The 19,033-nt window shown below is 45.8% G+C and overlaps 1 protein-coding gene across 12 annotated transcripts in view; it reads left to right on the forward strand.

The window, feature by feature from the left end:
* The window catches only part of KIFC3 (kinesin family member C3), a 73,700-nt gene that overhangs the window by 26,777 nt on the left and 27,890 nt on the right, over positions 1-19,033 (forward strand). For 7 of the 12 annotated variants that reach the window (XM_073307382.1, XM_073307385.1, XM_073307384.1 and 4 more), the window contains exons 2-5: positions 2,669-2,786; positions 6,018-6,163; positions 10,445-10,625; positions 16,995-17,191. In XM_073307382.1, the coding sequence (XP_073163483.1) occupies positions 2,705-2,786; positions 6,018-6,163; positions 10,445-10,625; positions 16,995-17,191 (606 nt within the window). In that variant the 5' untranslated portion in view covers positions 2,669-2,704. The other 5 variants (XM_073307388.1, XM_073307389.1, XM_073307390.1 and 2 more) reach the window with 5 other exon arrangements.

Consider the following 19,033-nt stretch of genomic DNA (forward strand, 5'->3'; position numbering starts at 1 on the left):
CTGTCTCTTTTGTCTGGCCTGCCTCTGCTCTGGGTGCCTCTGCTTTGATCCTGGGGGGGGTTCTTTCTTTTTGTCTCTGTGTGTGTGTTTCTCTCTCTCCTGGCCCTGCCACAAGGAGCCCGAAGAAGAGCTCTGTGTAGCGGGAAAGCTGGGCCCCTCCATCCGCAGAAGTTGGTCCCATATGCAGGACATTCCCTCACCTACCTCGTCTCTCTCAAAGGACTCTTTGTCATTGGCGGTGGGGGCGGAGTGGGAGCTAATGCAGCAGTAGGTGGCATGCGCCTGACACAGCTTTGTGCCTTTTAACCAGGGCTTTGCTTCTGTCACCCCCTCCAGCTCCCCCAAATCGCCGCCGTTCCCATCGGTCAGTCTGTATTTCCAGTGACTTGTTTGGCAGCTGATGGCCCCTGGCCGGGTGTGCGCCGGCTGTTGGAATTCTCGTTTCTCCCCCGGAGCGTGCACCTGCTCTTGCGTTGCCATTACGCTTCACCGGCCAAGGCCCAAAGGTGTGACAAGCCCTGTCTGCGTGTGAGATGCATCAGAAATAGCAGGGCCGGGTGCTTCGAAATACATGGCGTTCATTCCATGAATATGTACAGCATAACGTGTGCTGTAATCTTAGTTTCAAGATTCAGCATTTCCAGCAGTCGGAATAAATGTACAGTAATAAGCAGCGGGATAATGCCAGGGTTCTGATCCTGCAGCTGCCACCGTCTCAATGGACCCCTGTGCCCATTTAGCGGCAGTTGGGAACTGGGGTCCCTGTTAGCGTGGGGTGGGTCACTCTAATAAGTGATGTAATGGTTAATGAGGCAGAGTGGAGAAGTGTTTTAAGGTTCCATTAATGTTCATGCAACACTCTGAAATCTTTGGATGAAAGAAGCTTGACGAGCAAAATAGAAAAGAGTGTTTTAATTAATGCGCGTTAGGTGCTTCACAGGGCATAGAAAAGACAGTCCCTGCTCTGAATTGCTTCCAGTCTAAGCATACACTGATGACAGGGATTTTAAATAAAAATGCAATTAAAAAAAATTGTTTATTTCTCCTCTTCACCTCTAGTTTCTGATCATGGGCTATTTCTCTGTTCCTGCATGGCACTGGCTTTCCCTGCATAACTAAAGTCTGCTGCAGTTTCCACGGCATGCATCCGATGAAGTGAGCTGTAGCTCACGAAAGCTCATGCTCAAATAAATTGGTTAGTCTCTAAGGTGCCACAAGTACTCCTTTTCTTTTTGCGAATACAGACTAACACGGCTGTTACTCTGAAACCTTCTTTTAATGGGCTCTCTCCTGCTTCATAGATTTCTGACCAGAAGCTCTGTGTGTGTATGTGAGATGGTAAGGCTCATGTATCCAGTTCTGAGTTTGACCACACTGACGGAAACAATCCTAGATCACAGAGCACTCTCCTAATGACTCCTTTCTTCATGCCGCTGCCTGGGTGCCAAGCCACAGGGCTTTTTTGGTTGTTTTCAGTTTTCTTTTCTCCCCTTCATTATGGCTTTGAGTTTAGAGTCAGTCCCCAAATCAGTGCTTTCTGACTACTTCACTGACTCAGCTGCATGTGCTTGAACCCGTGTTAGGTTCATCCTTCCTCTCCAGATGACCCAATGGGATCATTGAGACACAGAGTCATTGAACCACAACAATATGAATGAGAGCAGTTTTGTAACGTTATGAGTGATAGTTTAGATGTCTAATTGAAACAAACACGGCCAAATCCTTCCTCGTGAGACAAAGGATTTGAAGACTTCCTCTCAGTTTAATCCCAAATGAGGGAGTCTCTTTCCAGATGAGTGAGGCGCAGTGGAGATGGAAGGTCTGGGCATCCAGATGGCACATGCCACTTTGTAAAGCAGCTTGGATAGGAGTCTCTCTCCTCCCCAGTCTGCTTCCAGCCTCTGTGGTCTATGGTTCTCATCCTGTGGAGGCCTGATTGTGGGATGCACTAGGTCTCATTCTAATCTAAGTTATGAAGGTTTAAATCAAGTAATTCCACTGAAGTCCACTGGTGGAAACACTGGTGCAAGATGAGAATCAGGCTCAACAACTGAACAAAGACCCTGAATATCTTTGCTATTCGTTGTACGGTGGTAGCACTTTTGAAGGCCCCAATCAAGATCACAGCAGTGCAATAAGAGTGTGATGTGATGCAGAGGAGAACAGGTAAGAGACTGGGGCTTATTTACTGGCTATTGTACTAGGTTATCTACAGACTCATAGGACAACATGATTCCTACCCTGAAAAACTTACAATTGTAAAAGTTATAAAATCAAATGTTGTAGTGGAAGAAGCTGGAAATGATACAGGAATTATTAACCAAAACAACGTGGGTAAACAACACTGCAAACAATTGTGGAAGCTATGGAATTTTGGCACTTAGAATCGAAACATCACAACATGAAGAAGGAAGAAACACAGCTACAATAACATTGCAAACAGGAATTATTAAGTTAATTACAGATACAGTGTGTGTAACATCTACTTTGTATAGGTCAGCATTTCTCATGTGGACAAATTCCCAGTATCAAATCTGAATCGTTCCAGATCTGTGTGGGAGTAGGAATCAAGTTGGGGACATTGCTACTTGCATGGCTTGCTAGAGTATCTCATCCTGGACTGCTAACTTGCTGCAGCTGGAATATCTTTGCTTGTGTTTATTCCCAGGCCCTGAGGTGTCGATCTGCTTTGGAACCCTATGCCATGATTACATCTCAGAAGACCTGGGATCTGGGACCTATTCCCTCATTGAAAGACCTGTGGAAAAAGGACCTCCCTCTTGACAGTGAGTATTAAGTGATGGCTCATCCCATTCCAGGCCCAGCCCACTCTTGCTCACGCCCTTTCTCACACTACAGCCAGGAGAGGCTAGAAAACCAGCGAGCCCACATTTTTGACATTTCTTTTTAGATGCCAGAGATGAGACTAAAATGGTTTCGGGGGAAGCAATTCCAAACCAGACAAAAGCTGTTAGGTAACTCCAGGGCTTAGCAGGCAGGTATTTCAGTGCTGCTGCTGTGGTGGAAGGTGAAAGGCTCCTCTCCTGCTTTCTAGTCAGAAGCCTTGGGACAAAAGTTAAATTTTAACATGTAAAAGAAAATAAATGATCTGTGATCTGCATGGAAGAAAAACACGTGGATTCTGTTCGTCCTTCATCTCAGCTCCTCGGGAGAGTTTGTTCTCTCTCTCTCTCTAAAGCACGTAAACCAAATAGGTGAGTTTAGTTTAACGTTCTTTCTTTTTCAGGGGCTGATGTCTTTTCAAAAAGTAGCTAAAAGAACCAAAACCCGCTTGTTGAAATACGCTGCTGCTTCTATGCAGTTATACACAACACCTGCTGTCTGTTTGCAGGCTTCAGGGTCACTCTGAGTCTGGGGCTAAATGTTAAAGCCAGGTTTTAGCAAAAGGACTAGATATTTTGGGTGGGAAATCAAAAACAAATGGATTTGTTGTTCACTCTGACACATTTAAGTTCTTAAACTTTGGCAGCAATTTGTCTATTTATTGTTTCCTCTTCTCTGATTTCTAACTACTGACCATAGACGTGTGTGTCTGAGAGGCTGGCCTGGTCTGCAGCAGCAGGGGTCTGAAGTTGTGTTTTCATTTCCCCCCCTACCCTTTCCCCACTGAGCTAGTAACATTCCTTTGTTACTGGGTGGAGAGACTGGTGGGGAGTGAGACACTAAAAGCCAGTGTACTGTATGATTAGCATGAGATGGTGTCCTTCCTGGTGGGGGAATAATAATGTACATTAATTGCACGTATGTAATACTTTTTATTTAAGGAACTACACGTGATTTTGAAAGGTTGTTATTCCTATTTTAAAGATGGGGAAACAGAGGCATAGGGAGGCAAAGTGACAAGCACAGCAAGATTATATATCTATCTTGTACGTATACAGCCATCTTCACCATAGTATCTGAATACTTCCCAATTATTTAAGAACAGAAACAGCAATAACAATCTCTCTGTCCCTTTCCAGCCTGTAGGAGAAATAGCTTGATTTATTTATAGTCGTTTTTTGGTGTGTTTGTGTATGAGAGAGATGAACAGATCATGGGAAAGCTAAATGGAAGAGTTCATTTTTGCATTTAGTTCTGGACATGGAGAGACCTGTAGTCTTTCTTATTTCTTTCAGGGCTGGGTTCCCTGGTTTAGGCCCAGCTCCCGTGAAAGTTCTCTTTTCCACCCTTTCAAGCCTCCCTCTGTGGTCTGTATATTCATTATACTAGTGGGACGTAGACGCCATAAGAAGTTATGGTCACTGAAGGAGAAATGATGTCTCAGATAGATTGGGCCACTCTTATACAGGGCTTTGAATATCAGGAAAGAGACCTTGAGTAGCCACTGCAGAGAGCTGAGTGATTTTATACGGTCATGATGACCTGCACTGCTAAGTGGAGGGGTTGCTGTGTTTTGCACCCTCTGGAGCGTCATTCCTATACGTAATAAGTTGCAATGATCAAGCCTGGAGGTCACCAGAGTGTCACTGTAGTCAGGGCTGTGTTTGGGAGGAAGGAACACAATCTCCTGCTCATCACAGAAGAAAGTGAGTGTTTTTTGCCACCATGGCTATTTGAGTATCCAGTAGCATTGAGGAATCCACAACCATATCAACTCATAGCCTCCTGGTAACAGACACTCTTGAGAGCGGGGGATGAGAGAGGAGGCAAGTTCTGCAAAGTGCTTGCCACTTCCTGCCATCATCACTTTAGTGGTCCAGTCAGGGTTCAGCTTTAGCCGGCTGCTCTCCATCCAGGGATTGATTTTTGGCTAAGCATTGAGAGAGCTGGGAGATGATCCATTTTCTCAAGTGAGCTTTTTCTGCTGTTGGACCCAGAAAAGAACAGAGTGGCTACTTCGCCTCTAGATTTGTCCTTTTTGGTTCTGGTTCCATAAGGAAGAACACATTCAGAGGGGCGGAGGTGTTAGCTCACTAGTCCTGCAGTGTCAGTTAGACAGGTTTTGTGATGCAGACCTGGTCAGGCAATTAGATAGGGGATAAGATCGTGGATACTGAAGTCACAAAATAAGTGAGTGGCAAAGGTGGGAGGAGAACCCAGGAATCCTGATTCCCAATCCCCTTGTGTGGGAGTTTTGACAGTACAGAAAAAGTTCAGGCGTCTGACAACGTTGTAGATTGAGAGGTGACGTTTGCATAATTCTTCAGAGTCTGTTTGGATTGTTTACAGGGTTCTTCATAAAGATACATGAATAGATTCCTACAGTTTGGATTCCTGTAACTTATGTTCATTTGCCAACAGATCATATTTGCCCTAAAGGGCTCATTTTGCTAATCAACATTGCCCAAGTTGTAAAAATACTTTGTTCTTGTATGGTGCTTTACATTTTCCAAATGACATACAAAGAGAAAGTTGTAGTCATATGTGAAATGAGTTTGACCAGTCTCAGCTCACTCAGGTAGGCAGACTGTAGCTTTGCTTACACCTTTTCCTTCTTTCCTTCGCCCACCCCTTCTCTCTCTAGTATCATAGATTATCAGGGTTTGAAGGGACCTCAGGTGGTCATCTAGTCCAACCCCCTGCTCAAAGCAGGACCAATCCCCAATTTTTGCCCCATATCCCTAAATGGCCCCCTCAAGGATTGAACTCACAATCCTGGGTTTAGCAGGCCAATGCTCAAACCACTGAGCTATCCCTCAGCCCTGTGGCTGAGATTCCATACAAAGCTCATGGTTTCTTCATTGACCTGAAGTATTTTGGGCAGCAGGAATCGAAAGCGTGACTGTAGTTGTTAATGACCTTGGCTGTGAGCCAGAGAAGGGAGGGGGCTTGAATACCAGCTTTAGTTACTAGCATGATGATGGATGGCCTGGAACAGAACTTGGGGGGTGGGCAGAGGGGAGGAGGAGATAGACTTGCTGAATGAGAACAGGAGGCATACATAAGACTGAATCAATCTAAAGGGATCCCTCCTCACTCTCTGCTAGACAAGCTGTTTGTAGTCAGTTTCTGCTGGGCTGATTTATTTAACATTATTTTTTGTTCTGTTCAAGGGAGTGGACAAGATTCACTCCTCAGTGACGGTGAAGAGGACTCGTCTGTCCAGACGTCTGTGGTGCCTGCATTGATCCAACATAAAACCCTCAGCGTGAACTGGTGCAGTGCTGCAAGTCCACAAGGCCTCTACCTGACTGTGCAGGTAAGGAACTCCTGATCCCCTTCTCGGTGGTTTCCTGCTTGAACTGTGTGTCTTTTCAGCTGTGTCTTTATGGGAAAGGGAGTGGGTTATCAACTAAGTATTATACTGGCATCTAGAAGTCATCTGCCTGCAGTGTAAGGGAGCCAAAAAATAGCTTGACCACTGGGGACTACCTGAGGTGTACAAAGGATTTCCTGGTGATATTAGGCTGGTGTAATGACAGTACACCAGGCCCCATCACAACTTCTGGTGCCTGGACATGTCAGGGACATGCCTCGGGAAGAGAAGGGTTGTGTTGGGGAAGGCAGGAGGCTGGAATGCTCTGCATTCGGGCTATTATGATCTGTTGGGTGCTCCTGTGGGGACTGTTGCAGGCAGGATGTTAGTCACAGCAGCCCCTAGGCTGCTCTAACTTGTGTCAAGGGCTGAATCAATCCCCTGTAGTTCCAAAATCTGGAAGGCATAAAGGTTGCTTACAGTCATCTTTGTGCTCCCTAGATATAGGGCTGCACTGAACTCATCTTAGCCACAGCCCAGGATCAGGGTCACCATCAGTAGAGGATCCCAAACCAAAAATCAGCAGTAGGGATCTCAGCGTTTCCCAGGAGGATGCATTTTGGGGGGAATATGATAAGTGTCCTCATTGTGAAACTCACAGCTGATTGAACTTAGTACGACCACCACTCTCACAGCAGAAAATCCTCTAAGGAATAAGGTAGGAACTTAGCCTATGGAGCAACTGCTAGCTAATTTAAAAAAAAAATCACTCTTAGATTTAGAGTAGCAGCCGTGTTCATCTGTATTCGCAAAAAGAAAAGGAGTACTAGTGGCACCTTAGAGACTTATTCTCAAATAAATTGGTTAGTCTCTAAGGTGCCACTAGTACTCCTTTTCTTAGATTTAGGTGCCAGATTTTTAAAGCTAGCTTGTCTCTTTTCAAAATACAATTTATTCTGCTGTGTAAAGGCACTTTGTTGTAATGCTTTATTCCCTGAGTGGAGATGGAAAGGGTGCTGGGAAAATGTATCTCAGTTGTCTGGAATGTGTCAGGAAACCAAATCCACTGAGGAAGTGGTAAAGATTTAGTGGAACTGTTAAGAATAACATTTTTGGTGTCACTTTTGAGCTATATAATAATCATTCAAGGGAGGAAGAAGACAAAACAAACAAACAAGCAAACAAAAAAACCAGCCCATGCTTTGCATATACCTTATCCCAAATCTAAGATTGTGCAATAGGGTTTACTAACTACTGATTAGATGGGTCATGGGTGGGGGAGATGATGGTAGTAATTTCATATGGAGGGGTTAGAACAAAGGATTGAGAGTCAGGACTCCTGGGTTCTAGTTCCATTTCTGTCACTCGTTCATTGCTGGACTTTGGGCAAGTCACTTAGATTCATAGATATTTAGGTCAGAAGGGACCATTATGATCATCTAATCTGACCTCCTGCACAACGCAGGCCACAGAATCTCACCCACCCACTCCTGCGAAAAACCTCTCACCTATGTCTGAGCTATTGAAGTCCTCAAATTGTGGTTTAAAGACTTCAAGGAGCAGAGAATCCTCCAGCGAGTGACCCGTGCCCCATGCAACAGAGGAAGGCGAAAAACCTCCAGGGCCTCTTCCAATCTGCCCTGGAGGAAAATTCCTTCCCGACTCCAATTATGGCGATCAGCTAAACCCTGAGCATATGGGCAAGATTCACCAGCCAGATACTACAGAAAATTCTTTCCTGGGTAACTCAGATCCCACCCCATCTAATATCCCATCACAGGCCACTGGGCCTATTTACCATGAATATTTAATTACCAAAACCATGTTATACCATCTCTTCCATAAACTTATCGAGTTTAATCTTAAAGCCAGATAGATCTTTTGCCCCCACTGCTTCCCTTGAAGGCTATCCACTTAATCCATGTCTCTATACAATGGAGACAATACCTATGTGTTTCACAGGAGCGTAGTATAGCTTCAGAAATGACCTTTTGTAAAGTGCTTCGTGAATGCGGGATGACAGGTACTATAGAAATGCAACGTATTGTTTTCTGGCTGCGGACTGAGAATTGCTCTCCCTCATCTTGAAGTTAAATTCAGAAACGTTCCAGTTGTAATAACCATTCACCATTTTGTGTTGAGTATTGTACTCACTCATGCCTTTCAGGTTTATGCTCTTCAGGGCAGGGACTTATCCGTGGGACGCCGCTCACCTATTGTACAGGGCTTTCTGATCTTAAGCCTGGTCTACGCTACCAAGTTTTACCAGTAAAACTTGCCTATTTCAGAACATTATAGATACAGTGTAACTCATAAAAGTAGCTTCTGAACGGGGTGGGGGAAAATTCTCAAGTCTCAGTCAGGGAACAGATTACACCAAAACCTTGTCCACGCTGACCATTTCCAGAAAACCTTCCAACGTTGCTCCAGCCCCAGAACAATTCCACTGGTGACAACAAAGGAGAGAGTGCTGTTACCACTCTGTCATCTCCACTTGCTTTTAGACGACGTGAGGGTGAAAATGCTAGAGCCCGGCCTGCACTCGTGCCCGCATCGCTGTTAGTGCTGGCATTAGAGCTACAGCGGAGAAATCCCAATAATTGTCCCTGTAGAGACAGCTTCACAGTCCTGTCTGCAGGCCGTTAAGGTAGTCCTCGCACCGCACCAGAAACAGTGTAATCCTTCCTAGGGTAGCAGAAAGGAGAAGGCTGGAATGGAGAAGAATGTAGATTTTTTTTTTTCAGGGTACTGAATAATTGCTACATAAATTACTATAATCCCCTTATTTCTCTGCATCCTTCCAGATCTGCTATACTTGGGTAAAACTGTTAGAAGTTAGGCTTGCTCCAAATCCGTGCCTCTGAACAGTGGCTCATTGTAGTTAAATGGCCCACGGAAATGAGCTTACAGTGTGATAGAGCAGCAGAAAAAGCCAGCGTGAATTCAGAAACAACATGTCATGGAACGCAGAGTTGACAGTCTGTAGAACGACTACGCCAACTGGAATACTGTGTACAGGGCTGGGTCCCTCTCAACCAGTTAGGTGCTGGCAAATTGGAAAGAATACAGAGAATAGTAAATGTGATTTAGAAATGAGAGGCATTGATTTATGAGGCTAGATTAAAGGATACATTTGTATATATTAAAGGACAGACTAAACTAAACATGTGCATTTTGGCTAAACCACAACAAAGGTAGGAAGGGACATGACTATCTACCAATAGGATTCAAATATTAAGGAGAGTGAGGACTTGTTTAAGGTGGTTCAAGGATGGGGGTGTAACTAGGAGGAATGGGATGAAATTAAGGAAAGGAAAATCGAGATTGAATGTCAATGAAAACTTCCTGACACTGAAATCTGTAAAGCTCTGGTAACGTCTCCTGAGGAACGTGGTGGAAGCCTCATTGCTTGGGTGATCTGAAACTAGATTGGACAAAACACCAGCAAATGTAGTGAGAGGAATAATCCCTGCACGGAACCATGTCTGGGGCTACATGGACTAAAGGACTTAATGCATCTTTTCTGTTGCTGGTTTCTGATTCACTCTGTCTGGTTTCTTTCCTGCTGAAATGGATTTTTTTCCCCCTCCTCCTTTTTCCCATCAACCTTGGCTTGGCTCGCCTGGTTGCAATCAGGAAATCACCTGCTATGCGATGAATGGATCCGCCTCAGTCACTGTAATTAGTGTCACTTTTTTCTTACATTGCCATCTAATTTTCTGTCCCCTGCCTGTCTTCTCCTTGTTCCTTTCTCTCCAAAATAGTTTTCAGAACTTTGAAAAATGCCCGCGATGAGAGATGCTGATTTCCAGTCTGTAGTTTGTATTTGAGACCATGTGTATGCTGCTTCTTGTCTTTTGCCTTGTGACTGACCTTTTGGAAACCTGAGGTTGATGAGAGCTGAAAGCTGGAGGGAAAGTGTGGGAGAACATAGGAGGTCACTGGGGAAGAGGGCACCGATGGCTTTAGTGGGATGGCACAGGCTGGAGTTTGATTAGGTTGGAACGACAATGGAAGGAGTTTGGTTTAGCAGGTAGGGAGTTGACCAGATCAGAGTGGTGCAGGGAAGCAAAGAAGATGTGAAGACAGCAGAAATATATCTTGAAATACTGTGTGATACTGAGGTACCTGTAATGATTTCAATACCCTGGGGCACAGGGTGACCTTTCAAAATCTCACTCAGTCAAAATCTCGCTCAGTCTGTGATGAGAAGTCTAGGGATGGTTTGTGCCCTCTTGAGTTACAATGCCCTTTAAAGGGAAAATGGTTGTGTTTTGAATGCAGGCCTTGCAGGACAAGTTGTGCAAGGACAAGAGTCAGGTGAAGAACGAAGAGACACATCATCAGCCACAGACTCAGTGTAGGACCCAGAAGCTGGGCATAGAGAAGAGGCCGGGGTCTGCTCTCAACTGGGACGCTGGAGCACAGGGCCAGGAAGCCTGCAGCATGAACTTTGAGAAAACAGGTAAAGGGGGAGGCATGAAAATTGGTGGCCATTAATTCTTACGCCGATCTCTGTCTTAAGGCAACACAATCAGAAAGAAACTGCTTTCTAGTGAAATGAGCTAGGGGGTAAGTGAATTTCCTCAGCTCACAGCTAATGCAATGATTCTTTTATATAAATAGAAACTGATTACTCGTTAGGGAATCAGTTTGACTCAAGAGGGATCAAATGCAAACCAGGTGTTCGCAGGCAGGTAACAAAAATGAGCTGAGCTTGGTCACTGACAGATGAATCTAACCTTTGATCTGAAGCAGAATGATCTTGTTTATTTCTTGTCTTTTAAGGAAATGTTATCACAGCACAGTTATAACCACCTATTCCCTCCGAGTGCATTGCCGCCTCCTTTCCTCTTCATCCCTGCTCTCTTGCATCCCCTCGGCCTGAGTTTTTATCCTGTTCTGTGTCTGTTTCGCCTAGTAGTGCCGGCACGTGTCCCTGTGCTCTTGGGTATCGTTTAAATGTTCTGGTTTTGTCTTCAGCCCCCTTCCCACTAGAGGAGATAAATGGCATTTCAGAAGATTATACTTCTTGCTTTGAAAGCTGCTTCTTGCCCAGATGCTCTTCTGAATCTTACGCAGTTAAACTGACAGCTCAAATGTGGGACCTCGTCTTTGCTGTCCTGCAAGTGCTGAGGACAGTGTCCACTGTAATGTGTTCAAGAGGCTGGTCTACTCTTGATGGTTATTCAGAGCTTTTTTATCCCTCTCGCTGGTTAACTTCCAAAGTGGACAATGTGGATTTGGCAGAAATGGAGTCCTTATTGCTCCTTTTGTCCCGCTTCCCATCCTTCCAGAGGCAACATCGCTCGTACAAGAGTCCAGCGAATGTAAGTGTCTCCTCAGGCTTGGAGTCTGTTGGCAGGGAAAAGGAGGTGAAGGAAGAGCTTTTCACTAAAGGTGCATGGAAGCGTATTCACCTTTCTGAGAGAAATGGCAGATCTGATTCTTATCCACTCATGCCAGTTTAACTCCATTGACTTCTGGGGGTTATTCCTATTGTGCAGATTCAGGCCTCGTGTCCCTGGTGAGGAAGAAGCTACGCAGAAACTGTGCTGCAAGTTGGATTTTGATTCCTATTATTTATTTTCTCCATCAGAAACTCATTACCTGGGCTTGTCCAGACACACCAGAGTGAGCCACTCCCTGCTGTACTCTGGTTTAGAACTGACTGGGTTATCTGTGGGAGACGTCTCTCTCTGCCCTGAGCGGGCCTCAGGACAGAGCGTGTGCGTGAGAGCACCAAGCATGTTACACAGAAGAGGCGTCTCAGTGACAGAAACAGGAAGGAGCTTAAGAAAGGGGGAAGGCCTGCCAGCTGGTGATGTCAGGTTCCAAGAGACAAACAGTGATGCAAAGAGTAGGCAGATGCATGAACTGCAACTTTCTTCTCAGGCAGGGGAACTAGCGTGTGAAAATGACGTAGCTGGAGTAAGTATACAGTGAGTTAGACCTAGAATTTATCTTCACAAGTCCGTGGTACCCCCTTCTCTGAACCCCCCTGCTGCTGCTGAGTTATTTCCTCCTGTGCTGCCCCTGCTCCCCCTGCCGCTTCGCTAAGCCTTTAGCTGCTCTTCTAGCTGGGCCCACCCGAGGCAAAAGGCTCCTCTGAACTTTGCTGATCCCTCCATCTGCTAATGCTCCTTGAGCTTTTTACTGGCTTTGCTCGTAGGTGAAGCAGGCTTTCCTGCTTTATACGCTCCCCATTCTCTGGCAAATGGTTGGCAAGATGCCAAATAGAGAGGCTCAAGACACCACACAGTCAGCTATAAATAGGGCCCTACCAAATTCACGTCCATTTTGGTCAATTTCACGGTCATAGGATTTTAAAAATCGTAAAATTTCATGATTTCAGCTATTTGAATCTGAAATTTCACGGCGTTGCGACTGTAGGGGTCCTGACCCAAAAAGGAGTTGTAGGGGGGAGGAGGGGTTTGCGGTATGGCTACCCTTACTTCTGCCCTGCTGCTGGCAGGGCGCTGCCTTCCGAGCTGGGCAGCTGGAGAGCGGCAGCTGCTGGCCGGGAGCCCAGCTCGGAAGGCAGAGCCCCCGCCAGGAGCAGCATAGAAGTCAGGATGGCCTGGCCTGGTGTTGCCACCCTGACTTCTGCCCTGCTGCTGGCGGGGCGCTGCCTTCCGAGCTGGGCGCCCGGCCAACAGCCGCCCTTCTCCAGCCTCCCAGCTGTGAAGGCAGCACAGAAGTAAGGGTGGCAATACTGCGACCCCCCCTAAAATAACCTTGTGACCCCCCCCTCCCCCGCAACTCCCTTTGGGTCAGGATCCCCAATTTGAGAAACACTGGTCTCCCCCGTGAAATCTGTATGGTATAGGGTAAAAGCACACAAAAGACCAGATTTTGCAGAGGGAGACCAGATTGCACGGTCCGTGATGCGTTTTTCATGGCTGTGAATTTGGTAGGGCCCGAGCTATAAAAAGCTGAAAAGCCAGAAAGTGTTGAAATAACAGGAGATTTCATTTGTACGCTTTGCACATCAACGGCTGGCTACCTCAGCACCTTCTAAACAATTTCAGTGTTAAATGCCCCGTATAAATCCTATGATCTGATCTGCCCTGTACATAATCAACATGTTTTGTGAATACTTGGGTACTGTACACATCTTACTGCAGCCTTTGTGGAAGTCACTGATGTCCACTTTAAAAGTTTTTCAGAACAAGCATGGAAGTCTGTGTTGCAAAGCTAGCTGTGTGTGTGTGTAACTCACAGTGTGAAGTGTCTGCCTAGCTTTGAACTCTAGCATACATAGAATACTGCTGTGTAATTAGCTTCCCAACAAGTAAGTCCGTGTGGTAAGTTATATAATGTAGGCCAGCCTGCTCCATTGGCAGACCTGCCTTTCCAAGCCTCCGGTTTCCCAAGAATGGTTTCTGGAGAATAACATGTTGGAACAGATGATATACCCTGTACCAAAGGGGAACATGTTCAAAGCATAGAAAAATGCCACGCTTTGTTTGAATTAAGTTGGGTACAATTGCCATGGTTTTAAATGGAATGGTTTATATTCCCTAGCAGAAGGATTCAGTGTCCCAGCACAGGATTAAAATGGATAATACACACAGATACACAGTGGTTTCATACGTGCCCTGACATCTCCTTTAAACCTAGGATAACACTTTTGAGGTGAGAATGCTCCAAAAGGAACAACACTTTGCATTTATATATCACTTTACAGGTTCTTTTCTTAACGTCTGGTGGATGTTATCCCATCTGGTAGATATTATCCCTCTTTTACATACAGAGAAACTCAGGTACTAAGAGAGGTTAAAAGCCAACAAAAGTGCACATTGCTTTTGGACCCCCAACTTGAGTCACTCTCAAGGTGTCTCAAGCATCCAAAAATTAAGGCAAAATGCCACCCAGAATCAGTGGTCACTTGTGAAAATATTGGCCCTATTCATAGACTACAAGGCCAAAAGGAATCAGGCTGATCATCCGCTCTGACCGCCTGTATCCATAGCACTTTCCCAAATTAGTTCCCGTTTGAACTAGAATATACCTTTTAGAAAAACGTCCAATCTAGATTAAACAATTTCCAGTGATGGAGAATCCACCACAACCCTTGGCATGCATCTTATTTCTAGTTTGAATTCAGCCACTGGATCTTGTTATGTCTTCGAACTGGCCATGGTCACACGTCAAATCAGTGACGGAGCTAGGGTTAGAACTCAATACCTGCTTTTCAGCCCTTTGCTTACACCATTATCTCATAACTTCTCTAGACAGGGACGAACACGTCAAAGGCCCACAGCTGGTATATTAAACACTTCCATGTGGTCCAAACGTGTCTTAAGAAGAGACCGAGCTACCAAATGCTTACGGGGAACAAAATTTAGTTTTGCAGCAAAAGCAGCTTCTTCTGATAAATACGCTTTTCATAAAGCAAGCAACTTCGGCTGCTTGCAGTTAGCCAGACAATTACTAGCCCCATTACTTGCCCTTAAAGCCACAGAACTGTGTCATTTCCAGTAGGGCTTATTTAAACCAGGTGAGAGGCAGGGCAGGGTAGTATTAGGCTCATGGCAGGCTGGAATCCTGACCCAATCTCTCTTTCTTATGGCCACAGATTCTCCCTCCTCACCACCATAGCGCCTCCTTGTAGTGTCACCCCAAATCCTGGGAACTAGCCAGTCTCTTTACTTTCACCTGGGAATTAGCAAGTACTTTAAGGGTTAGTTACAAGAGCTACAATGTATGCATAGCTAGGTCTCGATGAACATATATGTCTATATAATAGGGGATATCTGCAGCCTTTCTCCAATCAAAAATACAAGCCCAAATATAATATAAACCATATAAAGCCACCCACAACCTGCTTCCAAAAAATAATGCTCCCTTCATAATTAATTTAAGTTAAAACAACAAAGCCTGAGGAGCTGTGAGGTGCCTTTTGTTTCCTCACTGCTGAGTCTCTTATGGCATCAGTTCTCTTACCATGAAGGCAGCGCAGTGAGAAAATAGCAGGGCACTTTCCTCCCACAACTCCTCACTTTTCCAGGTTGTTTGTCCACTGTGAATTGCAGCCACCGTCAGACCCTCCCTCACCTGCCACGGGTTTTCGATCAAGGCATCTGAATGTAGGAGTTTGTGCAATTTTTTTTTTTGTTCTTCTGAATTAAAAAATATGAATAGTAAAGCCCGACATTACCTGAGGGACTTGAGAGTAGGGTAGAAATAAGGGCCTTGCAAAGGCAGGGTGGACTAGTGGGTAGGTCACTGGACAAGGCCTTTATGAGAGATGTGTTTGAGTCCTGGCTCAGCCACAGACGTCGTATGTGACTTTGGGCAAGTTACTGAATCTATCTGTAAAGTTAAAAAGGGGGATAGTACTTCTCTGCCTCATAGTGGTGTTGTGAGGATAAGATCCACCGATGACTCTGAGGTGCTTAGATACTACCATTATGAGGGCAATGTAAGTACTTAGACATGTCGATAGGAGCTGCAGACCAGACCTGCCCTTACTGTTTTGTAGGGCCAGATTGTTACAAATAGGAGCTGAGTGGGGAAAATGAGTGAGATGTGACCATGGAGCACTGTTAGGAGATTACGGCATGTGGCATGGAGGAAGGAGATTGCTTTACTACCTCTCAGTATTATTCTCTTCACTAGATAGCCTTTTGTATCATGCTTTGGATTGTGGCTGGTGCTCTCCTTCACTTGCTGGCCACAGCCAAGAGTGAAATGCCTTGTAGTCCCCTTGGCTCAGCCCCCCTTCTTGGTAGAACTATTGTCCATTGCGAAGGGTGTATTGGGTTATTTTCCTCCGTTTGCCCCAAAGCATTTTTTTTTACGTGTTAAATGAAATCACGGGCTCTGTCTGTGTGTTTTCTTTCTTGCTCGTGGAGCCAGGAATGTGGAAGTCAGCAGGTGATGAACTCCTCAGCCCGGGGCTCAGAAGCAGTGGGGTATTTATGAACATCACATGCTTGTGTGCTCACAGTGTACTTTCCACCAGCCAAACACCAACAGAGAGTTTCCTGGGGGGTTGTGACTGTGGAGATGTGACGTTTGTGTCATTGCTGACACACACTGTTGTTTCTCTCACACGTGCGCTTGCGTCTCTGGGCATGGAACACTGTTCCCCACATGCTTCCATTGGCTCAGTGGCCACCATTTTCCATCTATGACGAACTGAACATCTTTTAAAGACAATTTAAAAAATATTTGAAGGTATTGAATTGTCAGGATTTGTCTCAAATGCCTTCTGCGACACTTTCTTCAGCCCTGATCCTACAGGCACTTAAGCATGGGTGTGACTTTACTCTGGGGGTACTCTGTAGTCCTGCTACGCTCAGTGAGACCGCTCACACGAGTAGTTAGGCACATGCGTACGTGCTTACAGAATCACAGCCTTGTTTTGGGTCTGTCAGTGTGCATGGAACTCTCAAACAAATTACTGTTCAAAGGTGTACGCACTTATTTCAGGAAAAACTTCCAATCAAATGATTCATCTTCTGTATCCGGAGCATCCCTGCAGCTCCTTCTGGGGGCCGGCAGAACTGCCTCGAGCTTCACTGCTGGTTCTTTCCCTCAGAGCATTGATTGGAGCAGCGGGTGGTTACTGGAGTCATGAAATGGTCCTCTGCATCTACAGCATGTTTAGCCCGTGCTGCTCAGGAAGGAATCTGGGGTTTTCACTGCTGTTATGGACCTTTTCTTTTTGTCTTCACATCTCCTGCTCCACTTTAGTCAGTTAGTGGGCCCTGCTTTTAGTCCACACTTACTGGCCTCTCCTGGCGTGCGTCTGTCCGCCAACCTCCATACATTCACACCTACCTGCTGCTTTGTAAATGTAATGCTAACACTCTTCTTGTTGCAGGCGGAAGATTCTTCGGTGGGAAATGCTCCAGCTTGTCAGGAGCACGTCAGTTTCCTATGATCCAGAAGATGGTGGAGTCTGTGGCCCAGCTGCAGGAGGAGAAGCTGCAGCTGCAGGAAGAGCTGCTGGCACTGCAGGAGAAACTTTCTGCACGGCAGAATGAAGAACTTGCTGTGTCTGTCCAGCTGCAAGATCAGGTACCGCACAAGATGGGGGAGGAAGAACTCTGGGAGTGAACCGAGACATTTTTCAGGGTCCAGATCCCAAAAGGTATTAGGTTCCTAGCTTCCATTGATTTCAAAGGCAGTTAAGTGCCTAAATACCTTTGAGGATCTCGACCAAGGTGTTTAGGCCAACATTGTAACTTACGTGTAAATTGCTATGTTCCAAGTGCTCTCACACTCAATATCTGATCTAATTCCTCTTGTAGAATCACAGAATCATAGAATAGAATCATAGAATCTCAGGGTTGGAAGGGACCTGGTCATCTAGTCCCACCCCCTGCTCAAGGCAGGACCAATCCCCAACTAAATCATCCCAGCCAGGGCTTCGTCAAGGCTGACCTTAAAAACCTCTAAGGAAGGAGATTCCACCACCTCCCTAGGCAACGCATTCCAGTGTTTCACCATCCTCCTAGTGCAAAAGTTTTCCTAATATCCAACCTAAACCTCCCCCACTGCAACTTGAGACCATTACTCCTTGTTCTGTCATCTGCTACCATTGAGAACAGTCTAGATCCATCCTCTTTGGAACCCCCTTTCAGGTAGTTGAAAGCAGCTATCAAATCCCCCCTCATTCTTCTCTTCCGCAGACTAAACAATCCCAGTTCCCTCAGCCTCTCCTCATAAGTCATGTGTTCCAGTCCCCTAATCATTTTTGTTGCCCTCCACTGGACGTTTTTCAATTTTTTCACATCCTTCTTGTAGCGTGGGGCCCAAAACTGGACACAGTACTCCAGATGAGGCCTCATCAATGTCGAATAGAGGGGAACGATCACGTCCCTTGATCTGCTGGCAGTGCCCCTACTTATACAGCCCAAAATGCCATTGGCCTTCTTGGCAACAAGGGCACACTGTTGACTCATATCCAGCTTCTCGTCCACTGTAACCCCTAGGTCCTTTTCTGCAGAACTGCTGCCTAGCCATTCGGTCCCTAGTCTGTAGCGGTACATGGGATTCTTCCATCCGAAGTGCAGGACTCTGCACTTGTCCGTGTTGAACCTCGTCAGATTTCTTTTGGCCCAATCCTCTAATTTGTCTAGGGCCCTTGGTATTCTATCCCTACCCTCCAGCGTATCTACCTCTCCTCCCAGTTTAGTGTCATCTGCAAACTTGCTGAGGGTACAATCCACGCCATCCTCCAGATCATTTATGAAGATATTGATCAAAACCGGCCCCAGGACCGACCCTTGGGGCACTCCACTTGATACCAGCTGCCAACTAGACATGGAGCCATTGATCACTACCCGTTGAACCTGACAATCTAGTCAGCTTTCTATCCACCTTATAGTCCATTCATCCAGCCCACACTTCTTTAACTTGCTGGCAAGAATACTGTGGGAGACGGTGTCAAAAGCTTTGCTAAAGTCAAGGAATAACATGTCCACCGCTTTCCCCTCATCCAGAGAGCCAGTTATTCTGTTGCTAAGAAACACATATTTTAAAGCAGATATTTTGCAAGACCTAGATACACAATGTGTTGTGCTCCCTTTGTTGGCTCTGTGTAACAGCAGTCAACTCACAGGTCTAGTGCAGGAGTCATGGAGGAATGTTGGGGGGAGCGGTGACGCCAGGCAGCTTGGACTTCAGCCTGGCGTGGCGGGTGCCGCCTCCACCCCAACTCACCTCTTTTTTTGGTCTGGGTTGCGGGGGAGACACAATCAAAAATTGTAACTGAAAGCGGGGGCTGAGCTCAGTTTGAAAACTGCTGGTCTAGTGGTTAGGGCAGGACTCTAGGAATGAGGACTTTGAGTTCTATTCACAGGTCTGCCTTTGGCTTTTTCTGATTTTGAACAAGTCACTAAGCAGCTGTATGCTTCA

The sequence above is a fragment of the Lepidochelys kempii genome, chromosome 12, assembly GCF_965140265.1.
Source record: "Lepidochelys kempii isolate rLepKem1 chromosome 12, rLepKem1.hap2, whole genome shotgun sequence".
Lineage (NCBI taxonomy): Eukaryota > Metazoa > Chordata > Testudines > Cheloniidae > Lepidochelys > Lepidochelys kempii.